This window comes from Aquarana catesbeiana, linkage group LG09 (assembly GCF_042186555.1).
Source record: "Aquarana catesbeiana isolate 2022-GZ linkage group LG09, ASM4218655v1, whole genome shotgun sequence".
In the NCBI taxonomy this organism is placed as follows: domain Eukaryota; kingdom Metazoa; phylum Chordata; class Amphibia; order Anura; family Ranidae; genus Aquarana; species Aquarana catesbeiana.
In genome coordinates this window covers 198,405,806-198,426,930 of record NC_133332.1, presented here as the reverse complement: position 1 = coordinate 198,426,930, position 21,125 = coordinate 198,405,806, and the positions used below count along the sequence as shown (strand labels likewise).

Here is a 21,125-nt window from a genome sequence, read left to right as displayed (position 1 = left end):
TTCATGTGTGGGGTTGCTTCTCAGCCAAGGGTGTGGGCTCACTCACAATTTTGCCTAAGAACACAGCCATGAATAAAGAATCAAAGAAAATTTGTGGAAAAGTAAGTATACCGAAGTAAGCAAACCAACCCACTCTCAGCGCTTATGGTCAAAAATTCCAAGAAATATATTATTCTAGCAGCTACTATAATAAAATTAACAATCAGAACAAATATGCTGAATAAAATCCAACATTAGCAGCGCTCAAATTCAAATTGTTATATAGTCCATGAATTTGGTCCATCCGTATGATCACATAATTTAGTCACATAAAAACCACAAATAAAAGTTCATCCATATGTGTCCCATGCGGTATATATCCTTATGGTTTGACCGTCACCACACCTGGTGCATTATCACCTCTATGGTAGTGAACTCACCGGATAAATAGGTAAAAGCCCGTATAATCATCCGTTCGTGGAGCAGCAAAGTCGGTCTTTCAATCTACATGTCACTCATGAAAAAGATGCATATACATAGTGTAATTCTGTAAGGTAAAATTTTATTAAATCAATCCCCGTCCCCCCTTACAAATTGCACTTACAAGCAAAATGAATTATAAAAGCGTTTGAACATAAACAGTATGAATGTATGTATTTTTGACCGGGTGCCACTCCTGTCAGCTAAGAACAGGAAACTGAGGCTACAATTTGCACAATGAAACAAAAAATTTTGCCTAGTCTGATAATTCTCGATTTCAGCTGTAACATTCAGATGGTAGGGTCAGAATTTGGCGTAAACAACATGAAATCATGGATCCATCCTGCCTTGTATCAACGGTTCAGGCTGGGGTTGTAATGGTGTGGGGGATATTTTCTTGGCACACTTTGGTACCAATAGAGCATCATTTAAACGTTACGGCCTACCTGAGTATTATTGCTGATCATGTCCATCCCTTTATGACTACAGTGTACCCATCTTCTGATGGATACTTCCAGCAGGATAATGCACCATGTCACAAAGCTCAAATCATCTCAAACTGGTTTCTTGAACATGACAATGAGTTCACTGTTCTCCAATGGCCTCCACAGTCACCAGATCTCAATCCAATAGTGCACCTTTGGGATATGGTGAAGTGAAAGATTCGCATCATGGATGTGCAGCGGACAAATCTGCAGCAACTGCGTGATGCTATCATGTCCATATGGACCAAAATCTCAGATTTTTTTTCCCAACACCTTGTTGAATCTATTTTACGAAGAATTATGCCAATTCTGAAGGCAAAAGGAGGTCCAACCTAGTACTAGCAAGGTGTACCTAATAAGGTGGCCAGAGAGTATGTATGTGTATTTATATATTATATATCACAGTATGTACACAAAAAACAGATAGGGTCATCTATGTAATGAATTATGGTTGCAGATTACAGTATACTGTCCTTGTAAATCTGAAAGGATAAGTGTAAAATGCTGTGATGTAATGTTAGTGAATTGTATCATGTGTTTATGTCATTGAACAGTTCACCAGAACTACATAGGAACCGATGCGGAACGAAACCCATTTTTCCTATCTGTGGTCCTCTCTGACCAAAATAACCAGCGTATACCACAGTACCGTGCAATCTTATGGCGGAAAACAGTAAGTGGCACAATGGTGGGATATATTATTACTGATGCTTAACACACAGGACAGACTGTCGGCTTCTTATTTCCATTGATGACGGAGTGTAATAATATTTACTGGCAGAGTCAGAAGTCCTCTGACATTTGCAGCCAGCGTGAGATGTTTACCCAGAATGATTCTTATCACTGTATGTGTTTGGCTCTGTACTGCCTTCTGTCTTTCTCCTCAGACAGATGGTGCAGCTGAAGAGTTGACAGACCTCTGTTTTTGTGTCAGCAGGTGAATGCTGTGTGTATTCCTGCTGTTCATGTGATAAGGAACTTTAGTGTGCAGCTGGTAGAGGCACCCAGGGATATTTAAGGTGGGGGCAAGGGAATGAAGTAGACGTAGTAGTAGTTTGCTGCACACTGGGAGGCCATTGCTGCTTCTATATACGCCTTCCTTTTTTTTTTTTTTTTCTTGTTAACGCCACTTTTATTTTCCTAAATCACCTATTTTCTTTTGCCCTCATTCATGCAGCTACATCACCAGGTTTAGAAGCCATCACCTGACAAGACAATTCTGCCTCTGAAACAGCATAACAGCAGTGCTACAAATCTCTCATAACAGTCTGACTAAGCTGGCCACACACTTACAATCAGATTGTATAATCTTCTTTAGATCTACCAATGATTATGTAAAATGTGGGCCTACTTGATCAGATACAAAGGATTGTTATTGAATTAAATGGATTGTTTAGGTATACCCTCACTCTGCATATGGGCTTGTTTACACTAGTGAAAACCATCTGAAGAGTGATCCGCAATGTGTCGCTTTTCTGAGAGCATTTGACAGACACTAAGGAGGCATTATGTGGCATGCTCACCACCTGATTTAAAGTGATTGTAAAGTTTATTTATTTTTTAAATAACAAACATGTTCTAATTACCTGCTCTGTGCAATAGATTTGCACAGAGCGGCCCGATCCTCCTCTGCTGGGGTCCCCCACCAGAGCCTCTTCTCGGAGTGCCACCATAGGAATCCACTTCCTATTGTGAAACACATGCAGGCTTTATCCTGAGCCATTATGTGGTAATGAATCCCTTTATTAAAGGTGCTTTCTCTTGTTTGTTAGGGTACACAGAAAATCTGCCTTCCATATAGCCCAACAAAAACATTATCGGTGAAATCTATATTAAGGTAAATGTTGTTGCTGTGTGTCAGGTCGGTGTGTGACGGTGTGTACTCTGGGTGTCAGCAGTGCAGGCCATGATGTGAAAGGCTTATTATACTGATATTTCTGTTACAGTGCCATGAATTTGGACAGGTTTGAGAAGAGTCCTCGTGAAATTCTTAATCCAGAGATTCAAAAGGTAAGGCAATGTTTTGCCTGAGCAGATCTTTGTATTAGGCAGGCCACACACGTTTTGAATCTCAGTCGGTTCCTGATGAACCAGCTGAGATTCAAACCACGATTGATTAATCAACTTGGGTACAACCAGCGTGCCGAGTTTTTTCTGTGATTATCGCTGGTGGCTGCTATAGCCACTAGCAATAATCACTATCTTCTTCCCCACCTCCCTGCCAGGATAGGACAATGGCCTGGCAGGAGGGACTCCCGCATCAACACTGTCTGTGCTGATGGGGGAATCGAGCGAATCTCTTTCCTGCAACCCAAAAAAAGTTGTGTTGCTGTGTAAAAAAAGTATGTGTGTGTGTGTGTGTGTATATGTATATATATATGTATATATATATATAATGTGGTATATATAAAATATCCACTAGTGTTCTTTCCCTGATTGTAGGACTTTCCTCCCCATTGCTGGACTATTAGCACGTCACCATTAGAGATGAGCTCAGGCAAATCTGACCTGTATCCAAACTTGAAAGTCTCATTCTTTTATAGTCCATAAAGCTGCAGGCCGGGGCATTTACCACCCCTGCAGCGTGAAAAACAAAGTGGAGGGATGCTGATGATGTCAGTTTCCATGTTTGACTAAATATGGGCATGTGTCCATATAAGGGCACTGACATCACCAGCATCCCACAGCTGATTGGATTACAAAAGCATGCAACTTTCAAATTCACATAGAGTTCAAAGGATGCGGGAGATCATCTTTAGTTACCAGACATACCATTGCACAATGCAGTCGAAGCTACCTTTGCAGTCCTGCTCTCAGGCTAGGTTCACACTAGAGCAGTGGTGACTTGATGCAATTTTCAGTGTGATTCTGTAATGCGTTTTTGATGCATTTTTCATATGGATTCATTTTTTTGTAGAAGGAGACTATACAAAACTACATTTTACATGCGTTTTTTGGTGCGTTTTCATTGAAGTCTATGGGGCACAAAATTGCACCAAAGTAGCACATGTACTTTCCTCAAACTCGCATCGCAGTTGCGTTGCATCGATGTGAACAGGCACCCATAAAATCAATGTGAGTTCCATTGTTATGTGATTCTGTGCGACCCAAGTCGTATCTGAAATCACACTAGTGTGAACCAGGCTTTAGGCCTTCCATACACAGTTGGAATCTCAGCCGGTTCAGCAGGAACCGGCTGAGGTTCGAACCATTAATGGGCAGGCTGAATTGATCGATCAACTTCTGTACAACCAGCCTGTAGGACTCTCTAGCCATTATAGCCGCTAGCGATAATCACTGTCTTCTTCCTGCAGGGATGGCTTCCCCTGCCCTTCCCCCCGCCAGGAGAAGACAATTGCTGATTCCCCTGTCCGCACTGTCTGTGTTGATGGGGGAATCGTGCAAATTTCTTTCCTGCTACCTGTGGTTGCAGGAAAGAAATTTGCACCATGTATGGCCTGCCTAAGTGATACTTGTGTTGTCTCTCTTTGCACAATTGCTCTCATTGATGCTTTTGTTATCTCTCTGCAGGATCTGCTGGTTCTAGAAGAGCAGGAGGTACGTTTTGCTCTGCCATTTCTGGTCTTCTGATTTTAGAGGGAGATCTTGCTGATGGGAAGTTTGATAGCTTTTCTTCATGTACAAAAGGAGAATTATTAGAGTACATGCACACCCCTGTAGTATAAGTGCACCCAGTGTCCCTGTTGAGCATGCATGCTACTGGCAACCAAGATGCAGCAAGTTGGGTTTTTTTGTAACGCACCATAAGCACAGTGCACCAAAACACTTTGGTATAAATTGACCAAGTCAGGATGCCAAGCTGCCTACAAGTTTACTTTAAAATGCTTCAATATTTTCTTAGTCACAGAGCTGTAGCAAGCATGTAGCCAGTAAGGTCCAATTTTACATATATTTTCTGGATCTGTAACTTTAAACATATGAAGCCAGCTGATCAAAATGACAGCCAAGCAACTGTTTTTTTTCAGGAGAGGCCAGGTGTACATATTTCTCTCATGGCAGGTTTCCTTTAAGATTATTTGCAAAGACCTTGAAAAAAGCAAATGTTAAAGGCATGAATTTGTTTTTCCCTTATTTGAATGTGTGTCATTCACATACTGGTGTACTGGGATGCTTATATTATAGTTACCTCCCTATTCCCTAATACAGGATGTATATTACAAGTACACGGCATGTATGTTGGTTGTGTGCTGGGCAGCACTCCGCAGTGTGATCTCAGCTGCTTAGCTATTCTCTTATGTATAACACGTTTTATCATCACAAAATGTTACTAATCAGTGTTGCAAAATGGATAATGTGGATAATGTGGTCAGTCTGGGCAGTCTGATGTTTTAATAAAAAGTGTTCTTGAAAAAAGTGATTTTAAAATCAAAAACCACCACCAACAGTCTCTGAGGATTAGCTGATGAAGACAACAACGGAGTATCACTGATGGATGAAACGATAAAGCACCAAATCCAATGTGACATCTAAGTGTGTGCCAAAGCCATCACCATAGTATCTGAGGAGGCTTACCAGAAATAGAGGACTTGAAAAAGACATATGCCTTACAAGTCACAAAAAGCTTGTATAGCCACCAAGGCTAGCAGGATAAACATCGGATATCCACAACTTCAATTAAGGAGGGAAGGGGGTCTGTCAGCAACCTCAATCGTCCCGACGTGTGAACAGGCCAACCGGATGTTTATTTGGAACCATGAGAGAAAGAAGACTCACATGGCATAATATCGTTTTTAAAAGGCATACATTTATTAAAAGTAATAAAAAAGGAACACTCACATGGTATAAAGATGTAACAGCTTAAATGGTATCAGAAGCGGTGATCATAGGGGGTCCACCCAACATGTTTCGGCTCATTAGCCCCCAGATGAAGGCTAATGAGCCGAAACATGTTGGGTGGACCCCCTATGATCACCGCTTCTGATACCATTTAAGCTGTTACATCTTTATACCATGTGAGTGTTCCTTTTTTATTACTTTTAATAAATGTATGCCTTTTATTTTTTTTTTTTTTTTTTTTTTTTTTTTTTTTTTTTTTTTTTTGCCACTTCAGTCGACCTTTTGAGGGGATTGAATCAATTTTGAGGATCATATTCTGAACCATCTCCCTCTCAGTGTCTCATCATTGTAGCCTTTGCCAAAATTTAATCAAGAAACTTACAAAATGTGCATCTCTTAGGGGTTAGGCTAACTCAATAACCCCGCTTGATTTCTAAACTTCATTATTTTTAATCCCCCCTAACCCCTCCCCCCTCCCTTCTCTCCAAGGTCAGCTCTATTTTACTCCTACTGGCATTAATCTAGGGCCTTCAATTCTTTCACATATCTCCAAGTTTTTTTAAATTGTTTCCACTGTTCCCAGACCGCCAGAGTCCCGTTATCTTTCTCTTCTAATTTATTTACAAGCTCCTCATTGTTATATGTTTCTTCTATCGCATCAAACCACTCCCATGTCTCAGGGCTCTCCTTCCTCTGCCATCCCCTAGGTATTAGTCTCTTAGCAGCGTTTAAGAGGAAGGGGATCAGTGTCTGCTTGTATTTTTTTGTATCTCCTTCCCATCCATGAAATAACACCACCCATGGGTCCTCTGCCACTTCTATGTTAGTGATAATCTTTATTAATGCAAGAGTCCTCTTCCAAAAAATTTTTATTTTGGGGCAACTCCACCAGATGTGACCCATTGTTCCCAGCCCATGACAGCCCCTCCAGCAGAGTGCTGTTGAACCGGTCTGGTATTTACTTAGTATTTCGGGGGTTAAATAACTTCTACTTATACATTTATAATTCATTTCTGCGGACTGTGTATCAAGTGTTAAGTTGAAAGTCCTATTTAATATTTTGCTTATTATATTTTTATCTTTTTTTGTGCCCAAGTCCCTCTCCCATTTCTCTATGTATGGCGGTATCTCCACCTTTTCAGCCCCCATCAGAATTTTATATAATTTGGAAATGATGTTTCTCGAATTTTCTGAATCACATAACTTTTCCATTTCTGTCAAATCCTCCCCAGATCTAATGGGTTGGGGTAGTTTGCTTACGAAATGTTTCAGTTGTAGATACCGCCATTCATCTATCCCCCGTGATTTCCTATCTTGTCTAAGCTGTTGGAGTGTAATTATTTTTCCATTTTTGATTATATCTCTCACCTGTGAAATCCCCCAAAATGATTCTTTCCCTCCTACTTTTTGAGTGCCTGGTGCAAAATATTCATTGTCTTTAAGTGACAATAGTGGAGAATTGTATTTCCCAATCACTTTTTTATAAACCCCGTCCCATACTTTAAATACTATCTGTGTGATTACGTGGGTATTTTTAACTAAAGTTCTGCTATGTGGAGGGTTCCAGATTATATTTCCTAAGTGCACATTACTAATTGTGTTCTCTATTTTCACCCACCCTTTTTCATTACTTTTTTTAACCCAATCTGTTAATCTTGATAAAATTATGGCCTTGTAGTAATTTCGTATATCTGGTACCGCCAGTCCCCCGTTATCTTTACTTTGTTTTAATATCTGGAAGGGGACTCTTGCTCTTTTATTTTTCCAAACAAAATTCATCATTATTTTATTCAATTTCCTTAGATAAAACTGGGGCAGAGGGACCGGGATCATCTGAAAGTGGTAGGTTATCTTAGGGATGAGTGTCATTTTCAAGACATTTATTCGCCCTATCCATGAGAGCGGTTTGCTGGCGAGTCTCTTGCATTCCGTTCTAATACTGTCCAATAGAGGGATGTAATTTATGTGGTAAATCTTATCTATAGAGTTTGTTAATTGAATTCCCAGGTACTTAAGCTGCTTAGTCCACCCAAAACCAGATACCCTCTTCACCTTATCTGCTTCTGCCTTTTTCAAGTTGATGTTTAATATTTCCGATTTACCCAAATTTATTTGAAAGTTGGATAAATCTCCATATTTCCTCAATGCTACATTCAATTTCTTTAGAGAGGCTACTGGGTCAGTTATATATAATAGCACGTCATCTGCAAATGCTGCATTTTTGTGTTCATCCTCCCCTACCTTGATACCTTTTATCTCAGGGTCTCTACGTATCGTTGCAAGGAGTGGTTCCAGGGATAGGATAAAGAGCAACGGCGACAGAGGGCAACCCTGCCTCGTGCCGTTCCGCATCTCAAAAGGCTGGGACATTAACCCGTTAACTTTTATTGAGGCCATGGGGTGATGGTATAATGTCCTTATCCGTTGAATCATTATGGGTCCTATTCCCATAGCCTCCAGAGTCTGAAACATGAACCCCCAGTCTACCCTGTCGAAGGCCTTTTCGGCATCCATCGACAGCAGTAGCCCTGGGGGTCCATCCTCCTTCAGCTTTTGTAGCAAGAGGAGCGTCTTAACTCCGTTGTCCCTCCCTTCTCTTTTGGGGACAAACCCCACTTGGTCCGGGTTGACCAAAAGGTTTATATGTTCCTTTAATCTCTCTGCCAAGACCTTCGCGTATAGTTTTGTGTCGGTGTTGAGCAGAGAGATTGGCCTATAGCTGGAGCAGAGTGTTTTCTCCTTTCCTTCCTTTGGGATAATTGTGATAGACGCCTGAAGGGCTTCTCTGCTCATCTCGTAGCTATCTCCTAGTCCATTCATGTAATTGCAAAGCCTAGGGATTAATATTTCTTTGAATTTTTTGTAATAGAACAATGTGAACCCATCCGGGCCCGGACTTCTCCCTTGGGCTCCGCCTATTAGAGCTTTCCCAATTTCCTCCTCCGTAATTGGCTCATCAAGATGGGCCCTCGCTAGATCTGATATTATAGGTAAACTGGCGTTCTTTAAATAAATATTATTAATCTCTCTCCTGTTTTTAGATTTGGGCTCGTGCGCTTTGACTGAGTACAAGTCTTGGTAATATTCCCTGAAGGTTTCAGCTATCTTTCTAGAGGAATGTTCCATACGGCCGTTTTTAGTCTGAATCTTCTCGATGAAGTTTCTGGCTTTCTTTTTTTTTACTATTTTAGCAAGTACCTTACTAGGTTTGTTTCCCCAACAATATTGGTCTTTTATCCTCCTCCCATATGTTGTTTTTGATTCAAGTTCCAGTGCCTTTTTTAGCTCTATCCTTTTGATTGTCAGCTGTCTATACATCTTGCTAGATGGCGAGCCTGTTTGTTTTTTGTGTTCCTGCTCTAGCTTGTCTACCTCCCTTGTTAAGTTCTGAATGGCCTCGTGTTTTTCCTTTTTTCTCCGGGCTCCCATCTTAATCAAGACCCCTCTAATATATGATTTATGAGCCTCCCAGAGTATAGACCCTGAGACTTCTCCATTATCATTAACAGTAAAGTATTTTTCCAGTTCCTTTCTGACTAATGCATAACCTTCCTCCTCCCTTATTAACTCCTCGTTAATGCACCATTGATCCCTGGGTCTTATCTCCCCCCTTATTGTCATTTCCAGAACTACAGGGGCATGGTCTGAAAAGGTTATATTACCTATCTTGACGTCTACCACCTCCTCTATTTCCCTGTGATCTATAAGCCCCACATCTATACGGGAGTACGAGCCATGCACAGGAGAGTAATATGTATAGTCACGCAAACAAGGGTGAGTCACCCTCCATATGTCCACCAACTGGTGTAAAGATAATTTTTGTTTCACCATTTTTAATTGACCATTATTCGTTTCCTGTGTGCGGGCCGTACTGTCTATTTTTGGGTCCATACAGAAGTTGAGGTCTCCCATCAAGATTAGTTGTCCTTTCCTAAATTCTATTATTTTTTCTAAAATTTGGATAAAATATTTCATAGGGTTTTGGTTTGGTGCGTAGATGTTGGCTAGGGTATACTCCCTTTCGTTTAATCTGCCTCGGAGAATGAGGAATCTACCTTCTGGGTCTACCATTCTATCATCTAACACAAATCTTGTTGTTTTTGCGAATCCTATAGCGACCCCTCGGGTTTTACTCGAGATGGTGTCTCCATGGTACCAGAGCGGAAAATCGCTCGAAAAGAGCTTTAACTTAGACTGTTGTGAGATATGTGTCTCCTGGAGGAAGACTACATCAGGGCCCAATATTTTAAGCTCATTAAGAACATTTCTACGCTTTCTTTTCATATTTAGACCTCTGACGTTGTACGTGATGAATTTTAAGGTGGGCCTAACTATCATTCAATATGGGTAAATACCTCATCTTTCCTTTGACCTTGGAGAGAATCCCCCTTAAAAAAAAAAATTGCGACCCCCATTCCCAGAACCCCCTCCCTCACACACCCCTCCCACCCCCCCTCCCCCCACGTGGTCCTTATTGGACCCATAGACCATTGAGGAATACCCAGATGTGAGCTCCTCTCTTGGTCACCACCTCTGAGGGTGAAGCTCTTGGTGTGCTGCTCGGCAAGCCATCACGGCTCGGTACCCAAGGAGCAATCTTGCTCCCATTTACTTCTATTGGCTTTACCAAGTTACCTCCCACCTCCCCCCCCCCCCCCCGCCCGCCCCCACCTCCAGATAATTATATGTAACCTATTCCCAGATCCACCCACTTTTCACTGGCCCAGTCCGGTAGTGGGGGGGCCTGAATGTCTAGTTTTCCACAGAATTTTTCCAGGTCTCCTGGGAATCTCAGTTTTGCTGTTTCTCCTTCTCTGCTTCCTATCAGACAGGCCGGGAACCCCCATGTGTATTTAATGTTTTGTTCCTTTAATAGGTCTAAGAGGGGCTTCAGATGGCGTCTTCTGGTTAGAGTATCTCTGGCTAGATCAGGGTAGACTGATATCCTGGCATCTTCATATAGAAGTGGTGTTCTTCCTCGGAGTTTTGCCCATAGATTATCCTTATCTACAAAATACCTGAATTTCACAATAATGTCCCGGCTTCTCTCCGTGCGACTTGTGTCCCGTCTACCTATCCGGTGAATCCGCTCGATTTTGGGGAATTCCCCACCCCCTAGTTCCAGGATAGGACCAAAAATGTCTACCATAATCTTTTTTAAATCTTCATCCTTCCTCTCTGGGACCCCTCTGATTCTCAAATTTTGTCTGCGATTTCTGTTTTCTTGATCTTCTAATCTGTAACAGATTTTTATTTGATTTTGGTGTATAATTTTAAGTTGTTCTTTTATTTCAGAGAGGTCCTGTTCTTGTTTATCTAATATGTCCTCAGTTTTTTCCACTCTAGCAAGAATACCCCCCAGATCCATCCTTAAAACATTTATTTCCGTTTTGATTGCTAGTTCGAGTGATTTAAACATTTCTATTATCTCGTTTTTTGAGGGGGGTTGCATATCTTGACTGCCTTCCTCCATTCGGGTATTATCTAGAATACTATCAACTGAGGAGTCCTGTCTTGAGTGTTCAGGGGTCTGTGCAACTTTTCCAGTCCCCCCCATTTTTTTTTCAGTCAGGGTTGACTTTTGGGTCTCTAAGCGGGGATTTCCCGGGCTGCCTCCGCGATTCATAAATTGCTTAATAGTACTCCCAGAGGCGGTACCGCTTGCGGAGCTATCTTTAGGGGTTTTCCGTACGCCCCCCATCCCCATCTTGGGCGTCGCTTTGTTTGTTGATTATTTTCCGTTCTTAGTTATTGAGCCTATGCAAAGGTGTTTCAGCAGGTAGTGCAAATAAGATAAAGAGACAGATAATAAATAATCGTGTATGTTATCTTAAATGTTTCTCCCCCAACGGGGATTATTCCAGGACTGATAACACTTATATTTCACGATAACTTTCACCCTTTGTAGTTACAAATATCGGGAGAGCAATGCAACACATGTGAAGACAGTTATATCAACCAGTGTATTTGTATATCAAAGATCAGAAGGGGACATTTTCTTAAGATCCTATTTGATTTCCATACCTTCCAGCGGTCTTCATCCCTTTTACAGCGGGACTGCTGTTCCACTCTTACCTACACAGGCTTGGCTCTAGGGGTTCCTTTCCACCCTCCCTGAGCTGACAGGGGATTCGTCTGATCGATTGCCTAGGAGTGGGTAGACACAGGCTGTTTCGCTATTCCCTCTGCACCTCCGACAGCAGTGGATGCCGGGGCATCAAGACGCGGCGCTCCGGCAGCTGCCCGAATAGCAGGGCGGTGTGAAGGCAAGGGGGGGCGAGGACGGGGGCCCGGGGGAGCGCGAGCTAGGCAACCAGGGGGCTATGCCTCCATTCCTCTCCTAGGGCTGCGTGCCGCTCGCGGAAGCCTCGGGCTGTTCATCTGGACCATGAATCCCGTAGCTCCGCGGGCGGCGCTCCGTGCTCTATCCCGTCCTCCCGACCTCCCATCCGCAGAGCTGCTTGTTTGATCAAGCACGCGGCCGCTAACGCTGGCCGGCCAGCACACCTCCTTCTCCTCCCCTCCCGTCAGACGTCTTACGTCATGACCCGCCCGCACTTGCAAATGTATGCCTTTTAAAAACGATATTATGCCATGTGAGTCTTCTTTCTCTCATGGTTCCAAATAAACATCCGGTTGGCCTGTTCACACGTCGGGACGATTGAGGTTGCTGACAGACCCCCTTCCCTCCTTAATTGAAGTTGTGGATATCCGATGTTTATCCTGCTAGCCTTGGCGGCTATACAAGCTTTTTGTGACTTGTAAGGCATATGTCTTTTTCAAGTCCTCTATTTCTGGTAAGCCTCCTCAGATACTATGGTGATGGCTTTGGCACACACTTAGATGTCACATTGGATTTGGTGCTTTATCGTTTCATCCATCAGTGATACTCCGTTGTTGTCTTCATCAGCTAATCCTCAGAGACTGTTGGTGGTGGTTTTTGATTTTAAAATCACTTTTTTCAAGAACACTTTTTATTAACATATATGGACTTTATTCACGGATTTTTTATATATATATATATGAATTTTTTGGTCTGGTTTTTTCACTATTCACAGGTGTATTGTCATTATGCTTTGTATGCTATTTCTTTTTCAGGTCACATGTCATTCAATTTTCCATAATATTTTCTATTTTACCTTACTATCGTAAGATAGCTTGAATTCAATTTTTATGTTTTTTTACACATAGCGCTACACTTTATTTACATTTGTTGACTTTTTACTTCTGTGTCTCAGAGGCGTGTTAGCCGCTTATTGTGTAACTATCTTTCTTAACATCATCGGAGCAGCGCTGTACTCACTCCTCATCCTTTTCCAGTCTGATGTTTTAGCAACAGGATTGCAACATTTTTTGACAAGTCAAAATTTCCTTAAAAAAATCCATCAAGCATAAAATTAGGGTTGTCCTGATACCACTTTTTTAGACTGAGTACAAGTACCGATACTTTTTTTCAAGTACTCGCCAATGCCGATTACCGATACTTTTTTTTTTAATGTCACGTGACAGTGTTCTTTTTGGGGTTTTTTTACAAATGTTTTTTTTTTGTTTTTTTGCAATGCTTTCTTTTTTTTACGGAGGGAGGGGGTGGATGGTGTCTGTGTGTTTTTTATTTTAATTTTTATTATTTTTTACAATCATTTTTTGTATTAATTTATTGCAATACTTTTTTTTTTTTTTTAATCAGCCCTGTTGGGGGGCTTTGTGAGATATCAGGGGTCTTAATAGACCCCTGAAATCTCCCCCTTGAGACAGAGAAAGAGACTGAGGATAGAGATTCCCCAGTTCCTTTCTCTGCAGCCTCAGCTGCACTGAAAATGAATGGAGAGAAGACAGCATCTCCTCTCCATTCATAAACTGAGACATCGTAATTACAGGAGATTACAATGTTTCAGTTATGTGAATGGACAGAGTTAGTGATCACTGACTCTGTTCATACAGAAAAGAAAGGAGGATGACATGGAGAGCAGCAGAATGGAGGGGGACACGGAGGAAAACTGGAGGGGGACAGCAGCAGAAAGGAGGGGGACAGCAGCAGAACGGCATTGGACAGCAGCAGAACGGCAGGGGACAGCAGCAGAACGGAGGGGGACATGGAGGAAGAAAGGAGGGGGACAGCAGAATGGCGGGGGACACGGAAGAAGAAAGGAGGGGGACAGCAGAACGGCGGGGGACTCGGAGGAAGAAAGGAGGGGGACAGCAGAACGGAGGGGGACTCGGAGGAAGAAAGGAGGGGGACAGCAGAACGGAGGGGGATACGGAGGAAGAAAGGAGGGGGACAGCAGAACGGAGGGAGACACGGAGGAAGAAAGGAGGGGGACAGCAGAACGGAGGGGGCATGGAGGAAGACTGGAGGAGGATGCGGTGACAGTCAGCGGTGATCGTGTGTGGGGGAGTTACAAGCACCGATCACCGCAGTATAGATTTCACTAAAGCAGCTGAAGGGGGCGGGGGGGAGAAGCTTGTAACTCCCCCACACACCGATCACTGCTGACTGTCCAGGTATCGGGTGAAGTACAAGTTCTCGGGCAAATGCTTGGTATCGGTACCGATATTAGTATCGGTATCAGGACAACCCTACATAAAATTTTACTTGGTAGCCTAGCCCTGGGGTCTAAGGCGACACTTTAGTTTTGAATAAATAATTTTACTTTCCTGAAAATTGTTAAATAAGGTATTAAGATGGCATTGTAAGAAATGTGAGTTATAAATGGTGTCCACTCACAGTCATGGGATTAACGTAATTTCATGGAAATAGGTACTTTTTTGATGAATCTGTGACATTTACCAACAATGTTCTTTCTTCTTCTATTCCCCCTATGTCTCCTTCCTTTTCGACCTTCAATCTCTTCTTGTTTTTTTCTTCTACCTTATCCTCTCCCTCTTCCTTGCCCTTATCCGTTTCCTATCCTTTAACTATCTTCTCTTTTTTTCTCCTTTGCACTTCTTGTCTCCATCTCTTCGTACTTCTTATCCCCCCTCTCTCTCACTTACAAACACACACATACACACTCATCCTCTAAACTCTTACTTTGATCTTCTCTTCCCTTTTTCTGCTGGTTCATTTTATTCCTTTCCACTTCTTGTCCTCTTCTTCTCTGCCTCCCTCTCTTCTTTTTCTATGCCTTCCTCTTTCCTCTTTTTTTTCTGTTCTCTCCCATCCTCTACCGCTTCCCCTCTTCCACTCTTCCTGTCCCATTCCTCTTTGCCTTACTTTCTTTTTCCTGGCCTATTCCTCTCTGCGCATCACTCTTCTTACCCTTCATTGTCCTCATCCTTTTTCCATCCTGTTTCTGTCTGTCTTCCCCTCCCTCTTCCTCTGCTCTCTTCCACTGAATCCACTCCCTTTCTGTCCACTTCCTTTTCTATATCTTCCTCCTTTCTTCCTCTTCTGCTTCCTATTCCTCTTTTATCTAGGGCTCTGTGAATTTTAAATTTGGAGTTCTTTATGCCAAAGACGGCCAGTTGACAGACGATGAAATGTTTAGTAATGGTGAGTGCCGCCTGGGCAGTTTGTCTATGCTATGAAAATTTTAGGGCAAGTATAATCTTTGATATAATCCACAGATCCACGTCGTGTTACTGTAGTGGATGTAATAATATGTTTCTGGGCATCTGCCACTGCCAAGCACAAAGACTGATTGTTGACTGGATTTGTGACTGTGTTAGTAAATGCTCTTTCAGACAGGTAAGCTTATCGCCCTTTGAAAAGCAATTTGTGGTAGATGCTTTTCAAAGGGTGGTATAGCAGCGGCTGGCAAGCTTCAAGAGGCAAAACTGCCACCTCCTGACACCTGTTTTTTTTTTTTTTTAATTTCACTTAAAAAAATTGTGTAACAGCGATTTTGTATTGTGGGATTGCTTCGCAACAGCAAGCCAGGAGCTTGAACTATGGTTGCAATGTGGCCCCACTGATCTCAATGGCCAAATTTGACATATGGTGTTGCCTGTCAAACTCTGCAGCTTTCTGTTTTTACCACCCCTTTGTGAAAAGGCCCTGAGAAAATTGAAGTTTAGACATTTCTTTTTCAAAAATGTTTAATATATGAGATTGACACTCCCATCTCTCCATTTTTTCCTCCAGAAGCAGGAAGTGAAAGTTTCCAGAAGTTATTAAATTTGCTAGGAGACACCATCACGCTAAAGAGCTGGATCGGTTACAGGGGGGGACTGGACACCAAAAGTAAGTGCCCCTTTATATCATCTGGTACATACAGCTGCACCTGGGTTGGCGTCAGGGAGATATGTATCCACAGACCTAAGGTTTTAATTACTTTTCCTAGAAAATATGCATAGGAGCAATGTATTTATCCTATTCTTACCAAGTTAAAACAAGCCTACTGTCTTCTCTGTGGGCCTGTGCAGGGGCCCACTACTGTACATTTTGCTTTGTGGTCCTCGGGGCAGAATAGCCAATAAAATAGGACTTTTATAACAGCTTACCTGTAAAATCCGGTTCTTTTGAAGTACATCATGGGACACAGAGCCATAGTAATTACTATGTGGGTTATAGTCCACCTTCAGGTGCTGGACACTGGCACACCCTAAACAGGAAGTTGCCTCCCTATATGACCCCTCCCATACCGGGAGTATCTCAGTTTTGTAGCAAAGCAATACATGTGTATACTAGAAAGAGGGGCGGGACCTCTGTGTTCCATGATGTACTTCAAAAGAAAAGGATTTTACAGGTAAACTGTTATAAACATCCTATTTTCTTTAATCGTACATCACGGGACACAGAGCCATAGTAATTACTATGTGGGATGTCCCAGAGCAATGCCAACTGAGGGGAGGGAGACGCAACAAAAGTAGGGCACCATGAGATCAGAGGACTTATACTGCTGCCTGCAGTACACTGCGCCCAAAGGCGACATCCTCATGTCTTTTTACATCCACCTGATGGAATCTGGTAAATGTATGGATTGAAGACCAAGTTGCAGCCTTGCAGATTTGAGCCATGGAGGCTTGGTGATGCACTGCCCACGAAGCACTAACAGCCCTGGAGGAGTGCGTTTTGATTTGAGAGGGTAGAAACTACCTCTTTAAACCATAAGCTTGAATGATTACTTGTCAAATCCATTTAGAAATAGTAGATTTCGATGCAGCCTGTACTCTTTTAGGACCTTCAGGCAACACGAACAAAACATCCGTTTTCCGAATCTGAGCAGTCGCCTTTAAGTAGACTTTGACTGCTCTCACCACATCAAGAGCATGTAGTGATTTTTCTTCCACAGAACAGGGTTCTGGAAAAAAATGAAGGTAGAACAATATCCTGGTTTAGATTAAAAACCTGATACTACCTTCGGTAAAAGGTTAGGATGAGGATGCAATACTACCTTATCCTTGAAAACAATAATAATATGGCTCTTTACAAGAAAGAGCAGCCAATTCTGATACCCTTCTTGCAGCAGATATGGTTACCAGAAAAAATAGTTTCCTTGTCAAAAAGGACCAAGGGAATATGTCGACAAAACTAAATTCAAGTCCCAAGGGTTCAGAGGTGACCTAACCGGAGATTAAGCCATGTTACCCCCTGAATAAAGTTACGAACCAAATAATGCGAAGCAAGTGGTCATTGAAATAATACCGATAAGGCCGAGACCTGTCCTTAGAAAGCACTCAAGGCCAGCTTTATTTCTCACCCCATCTGCAGAAATTCAAGGACCTTTGACCTATTTCCTGGGGTGCAACCCCTGGTTTCACACCAGGAGACATATGCTTCCCAGACTCCATAATATATAAATATGGAGGCTGGCTCCCTTGCATTAACCAAGGTAGAAACCACTGAACCTGACAGCCCACGCTTCATCACAGTGTGGGTCTCAATAGCCAAACCGTTAAATTTAGCTTTTGTAAAGTAGGATGGAATACCGGACCTTGCAAGAGAAGGTCTGGCCATGGCGGTAGGGTCCATGGGTCCCCTACTGCCATCTTTAGGACCTTTGCATAGCAAGATTTCCTGGGCTCCGCCGGGGGCCACAAGAATCACCGACTTCCCTTCCTATTTGATCCTGCAAAGAAGTCGTGGGCGCAGGCAATTGCACCATCAATTTTACAGATTGTGAACACTGATCCTCCCCCATTTGACACCTCAGAACAGGAGTCGTCAGCCTCACCATGGTCCCCTGAGGGAATTCATCTTCTCCTGCCCCTAGTTCCTCAGTTTGAGGGTCCTGGGTAATGGAAGAGAACCTATCGCATTTAGTCCCACACTGGGATGTGATTAAAGTCGCTAAACTTTTTTTTCAAACCTATCCTGGCTGAGGAAAAAAGATCTTTTTAATAACATAAACAGGGGCTGCAGTGTTGAAAACAGTTGCAAACATTTCATGGCCCCGATGCTCACTCTGACCAGCCACCCCCTCTCAGGTGTGGATGCCATTTGTAGAGATGAATAGGCTTTCCAGAGCTTGAGGGAGACCCTTTTAGCTCTTTTTTGGGGGTGTTTCAACCCCCCCTTCTGACCTTAGCCCGATGCACAAAGCAGAGGTACTAACAGAAGAAATCGTATCCACTGCTTGAGCAATAGTCAGCCACTGCCGCTGCTATTAATGCTCAGCCTGATGCAAATAGTAAATGTGTCAAATAGGAAGTGCCTGTGTCACCAACCTCTTTCATGCCCCTCTTTGCTCTTGTGTCCCTCCGACAATTTTTGCAGCCAGCACAAATGGAGTTTTTAAAAAAAAACACACTCCCGCATGGAGGACGCCAATGCCGTGTTAAGCCCTGCCCCCTCCATCGCATTGCCCCCCTCCTTTCTCTTTCAAAAAAGAGTTTTCCCGCACGAGCCTCCGATCCGATGGGATCGGCTTGTGTGTGAGGGAGGGATGGAGTGGAGGAGACCTGAAAGCCGCCGCCGTGTAGGGGTGGTGAAAAGAAACGGCATCGCTGATCGTTTTTTTAGCTCTCCCTTAATGCTCAGCCTCGTGAAGAGGGGGAGAGTTCGGCCCAGGTGGAGGTTGTCTGGTTTAAGCAAACCCGCCCAAACTTACCGGAGGTCTGCCTGCTAGCCGGAGGAAAAAAGCCTGCTGCTTTTGTGACACAGCGTGATCTCCGAGGAAAGCATGAGAAGGTGCGTGCTCCATACAGCCCCCAGTGGTGACACTTAGGCATGACAACATTTACTTTTTTAAAGGAGACATTTCATAAGTAAATTAAAAAATTTCTTAGAAAAACTCCACTTACCTTTCCTGCCGCAGGGTTTTCTGTGGTAAAACCAACAGACCCAATCTTCACCCTTCACGGTGGGTTCTGTTAACAAACTTTCAGGACCTGGGGACCCTCAGGGAACCCACAATCCTGGACCTGTAATAGCACCCCGCCAGTAAAACTTTATGGCCTAAAATACCAAAGTACTGGATCCCGGGGTCCAGCTCTCTAAAAAGAGAAGCGTTTACAAGCAAAGGCCTCATTTCTTCTGACATGAGGCCCAGGTACCATTCAATTTGGCCCAAAAAAGACACTTTGAATGGATCTGGCTGCATAGCTAGCCCCAGCAAGGATTGCTCCAGTGGAGCTCACCGCAGCACATCTTTACTTGTGACCAACACCTTAGACACTGGCAACAAAACTGAGATGCTCCCGTATGGGAGAGGTTATATAGGGAGGCAAATTCCTGTTTAGGGTGTGCCAGTGTCCATCATCTGAAGGTGGCCTATAACCCACATAGTAATTACTTTGGCTCTGTGTCCCGTGATGTACGATTAAAGCAATATGGATTATGTAGGAAGTTTTAAAAACGAAAGGGGAAAGATTTGTTTAACAGATATTTTATTTCCTGCCCTTTCCTTCCAGATGATACCACAGGAACACATTCTGTCTATACTGTTTACCAAGGACATGAAATCATGTTTCACGTCTCCACAATGTTACCATATTCAAAAGAGAACAAACAGCAGGTACGTCTTATGTTTCCTCAGCCAGCATTAGTAAAATAATAGTTTAAAAAAAAAATTTTTGCTGATATTGTGCACACCTGTCTGACTCAATCCTGAGACAGCAAACATAAAGCGTCCATCAAGGCAAAATACCAAGCTTTGCATGTACAGAAAATAATGCCGCGTACAGACGATCGGAATTTCCGACAACAAATGTTCGATGTGAGCTTGTTGTTCGAAATTCCGACCCTGTGTAGGCTCCATCGGACATTTTCTGTCGTAATTTCTGACAACAAAAATTTGAGAGCTGGATCCCAAATTTTCCGACAACAAAATCCGTTGTCGGAAATTACGATCATGTGTACACAATTCCGACGCACAAAATTACACGCATGCTCGGAATCAAGCATAAGAGCTGCACTGGCTATTGAACTTCCTTTTTCTAGTGCCGTCATACGTGTTGTAAATCATCGCGTTCTTGGCGATCAGAATTTCCAACACCATTTGTGTGACCGTGTGTATGCAAGACAAGTTTGAGACATCCGTCGGAAATAAATCCAGGATTTTGTTGTCGGAATGTCCGAACATGTGTACGCGGCATAACTGTTGATCTGTCAGAAATCCAGTGTGCTCCTAACTTCCTGTTTGAGATGACAAAACAGTGGGTTTTTTTGGTCTGAAATCCCAAGCAGTGTTGTCAGCCCTGCTTGCTGGATTACAGAACTCCATCAATCTCGGAACCTCTCGGTCTCTCTCATGCATATATTGATTTCTTTCCCAGGATATCACAGTACTGTTGCTTTGACATACATACACGTACTGTCTGTGAGGTAAGGGCTCTTGGGAAATGTTGTTTTGGAGGCGTGCCTATTTTAACAGATACTGAGCACCTAGCAGCTGTCCCTGCAAAAATTTTAAAAGCGTGGTTATAAGGTCACAGGGGATAATAAAAGCTGTTTATCACTACATGAACAAGGTAACAAAAAAATGTATTTCCAGGACATGACCCAGAGGAGAAGAGTGAGGTTTGGGGGTTGTTTTGTTTGCGACTATCTAGCAAGGTTACTTTGCGGTACAAGCAAGGAATCTGAGACCTCTGCAGTGTGTGAATGTGCTTTTACAATAAAATAAAATAAATAATATAAAATGTAAATGCAAACAATGTTTTGCTAAAACAAATTAAATATACTCTCACCAGTAGCACTAGCCGCTCAGCACCACCACCACCACCAATACCACCTGCTATGCGGTCTCTCACCAGCAGCAACATAGGGTGACCACATTTCCAAACTGCCATTCAGGGACAACCCACCAAAAAAAAGATTGGGTTGGGAGGGTGATGTAGTCTCGGGGGTTGACAGGGAAATTGGTGGCGGGGTGATTTGTCAGGCACATGGCTGGTGTTGGCACTTAAATCATCCCGACACCATGCTTGATATGGTGTCAGGATAATCAAATTCCATTATTTCTATTACTACATTGTAATATATAATGAAATAGTTCAACG

At 42.8% G+C, this 21,125-nt stretch overlaps 1 protein-coding gene across 3 annotated transcripts in view; it reads left to right on the top strand.

Moving 5' to 3' along the window:
• Window positions 1–21,125, top strand: part of GARNL3 (GTPase activating Rap/RanGAP domain like 3) — a 418,412-nt gene that overhangs the window by 299,444 nt on the left and 97,843 nt on the right. For all 3 annotated transcript variants that reach the window (XM_073599520.1, XM_073599519.1, XM_073599521.1), the window contains 7 exons: window positions 1,499–1,617; window positions 2,717–2,781; window positions 2,891–2,954; window positions 4,476–4,502; window positions 15,159–15,234; window positions 15,826–15,924; window positions 19,536–19,639. In XM_073599520.1, the coding sequence (XP_073455621.1) occupies window positions 1,499–1,617; window positions 2,717–2,781; window positions 2,891–2,954; window positions 4,476–4,502; window positions 15,159–15,234; window positions 15,826–15,924; window positions 19,536–19,639 (554 nt within the window). The remainder of the gene's footprint in view (window positions 1–1,498; window positions 1,618–2,716; window positions 2,782–2,890; window positions 2,955–4,475; window positions 4,503–15,158; window positions 15,235–15,825; window positions 15,925–19,535; window positions 19,640–21,125) is intronic.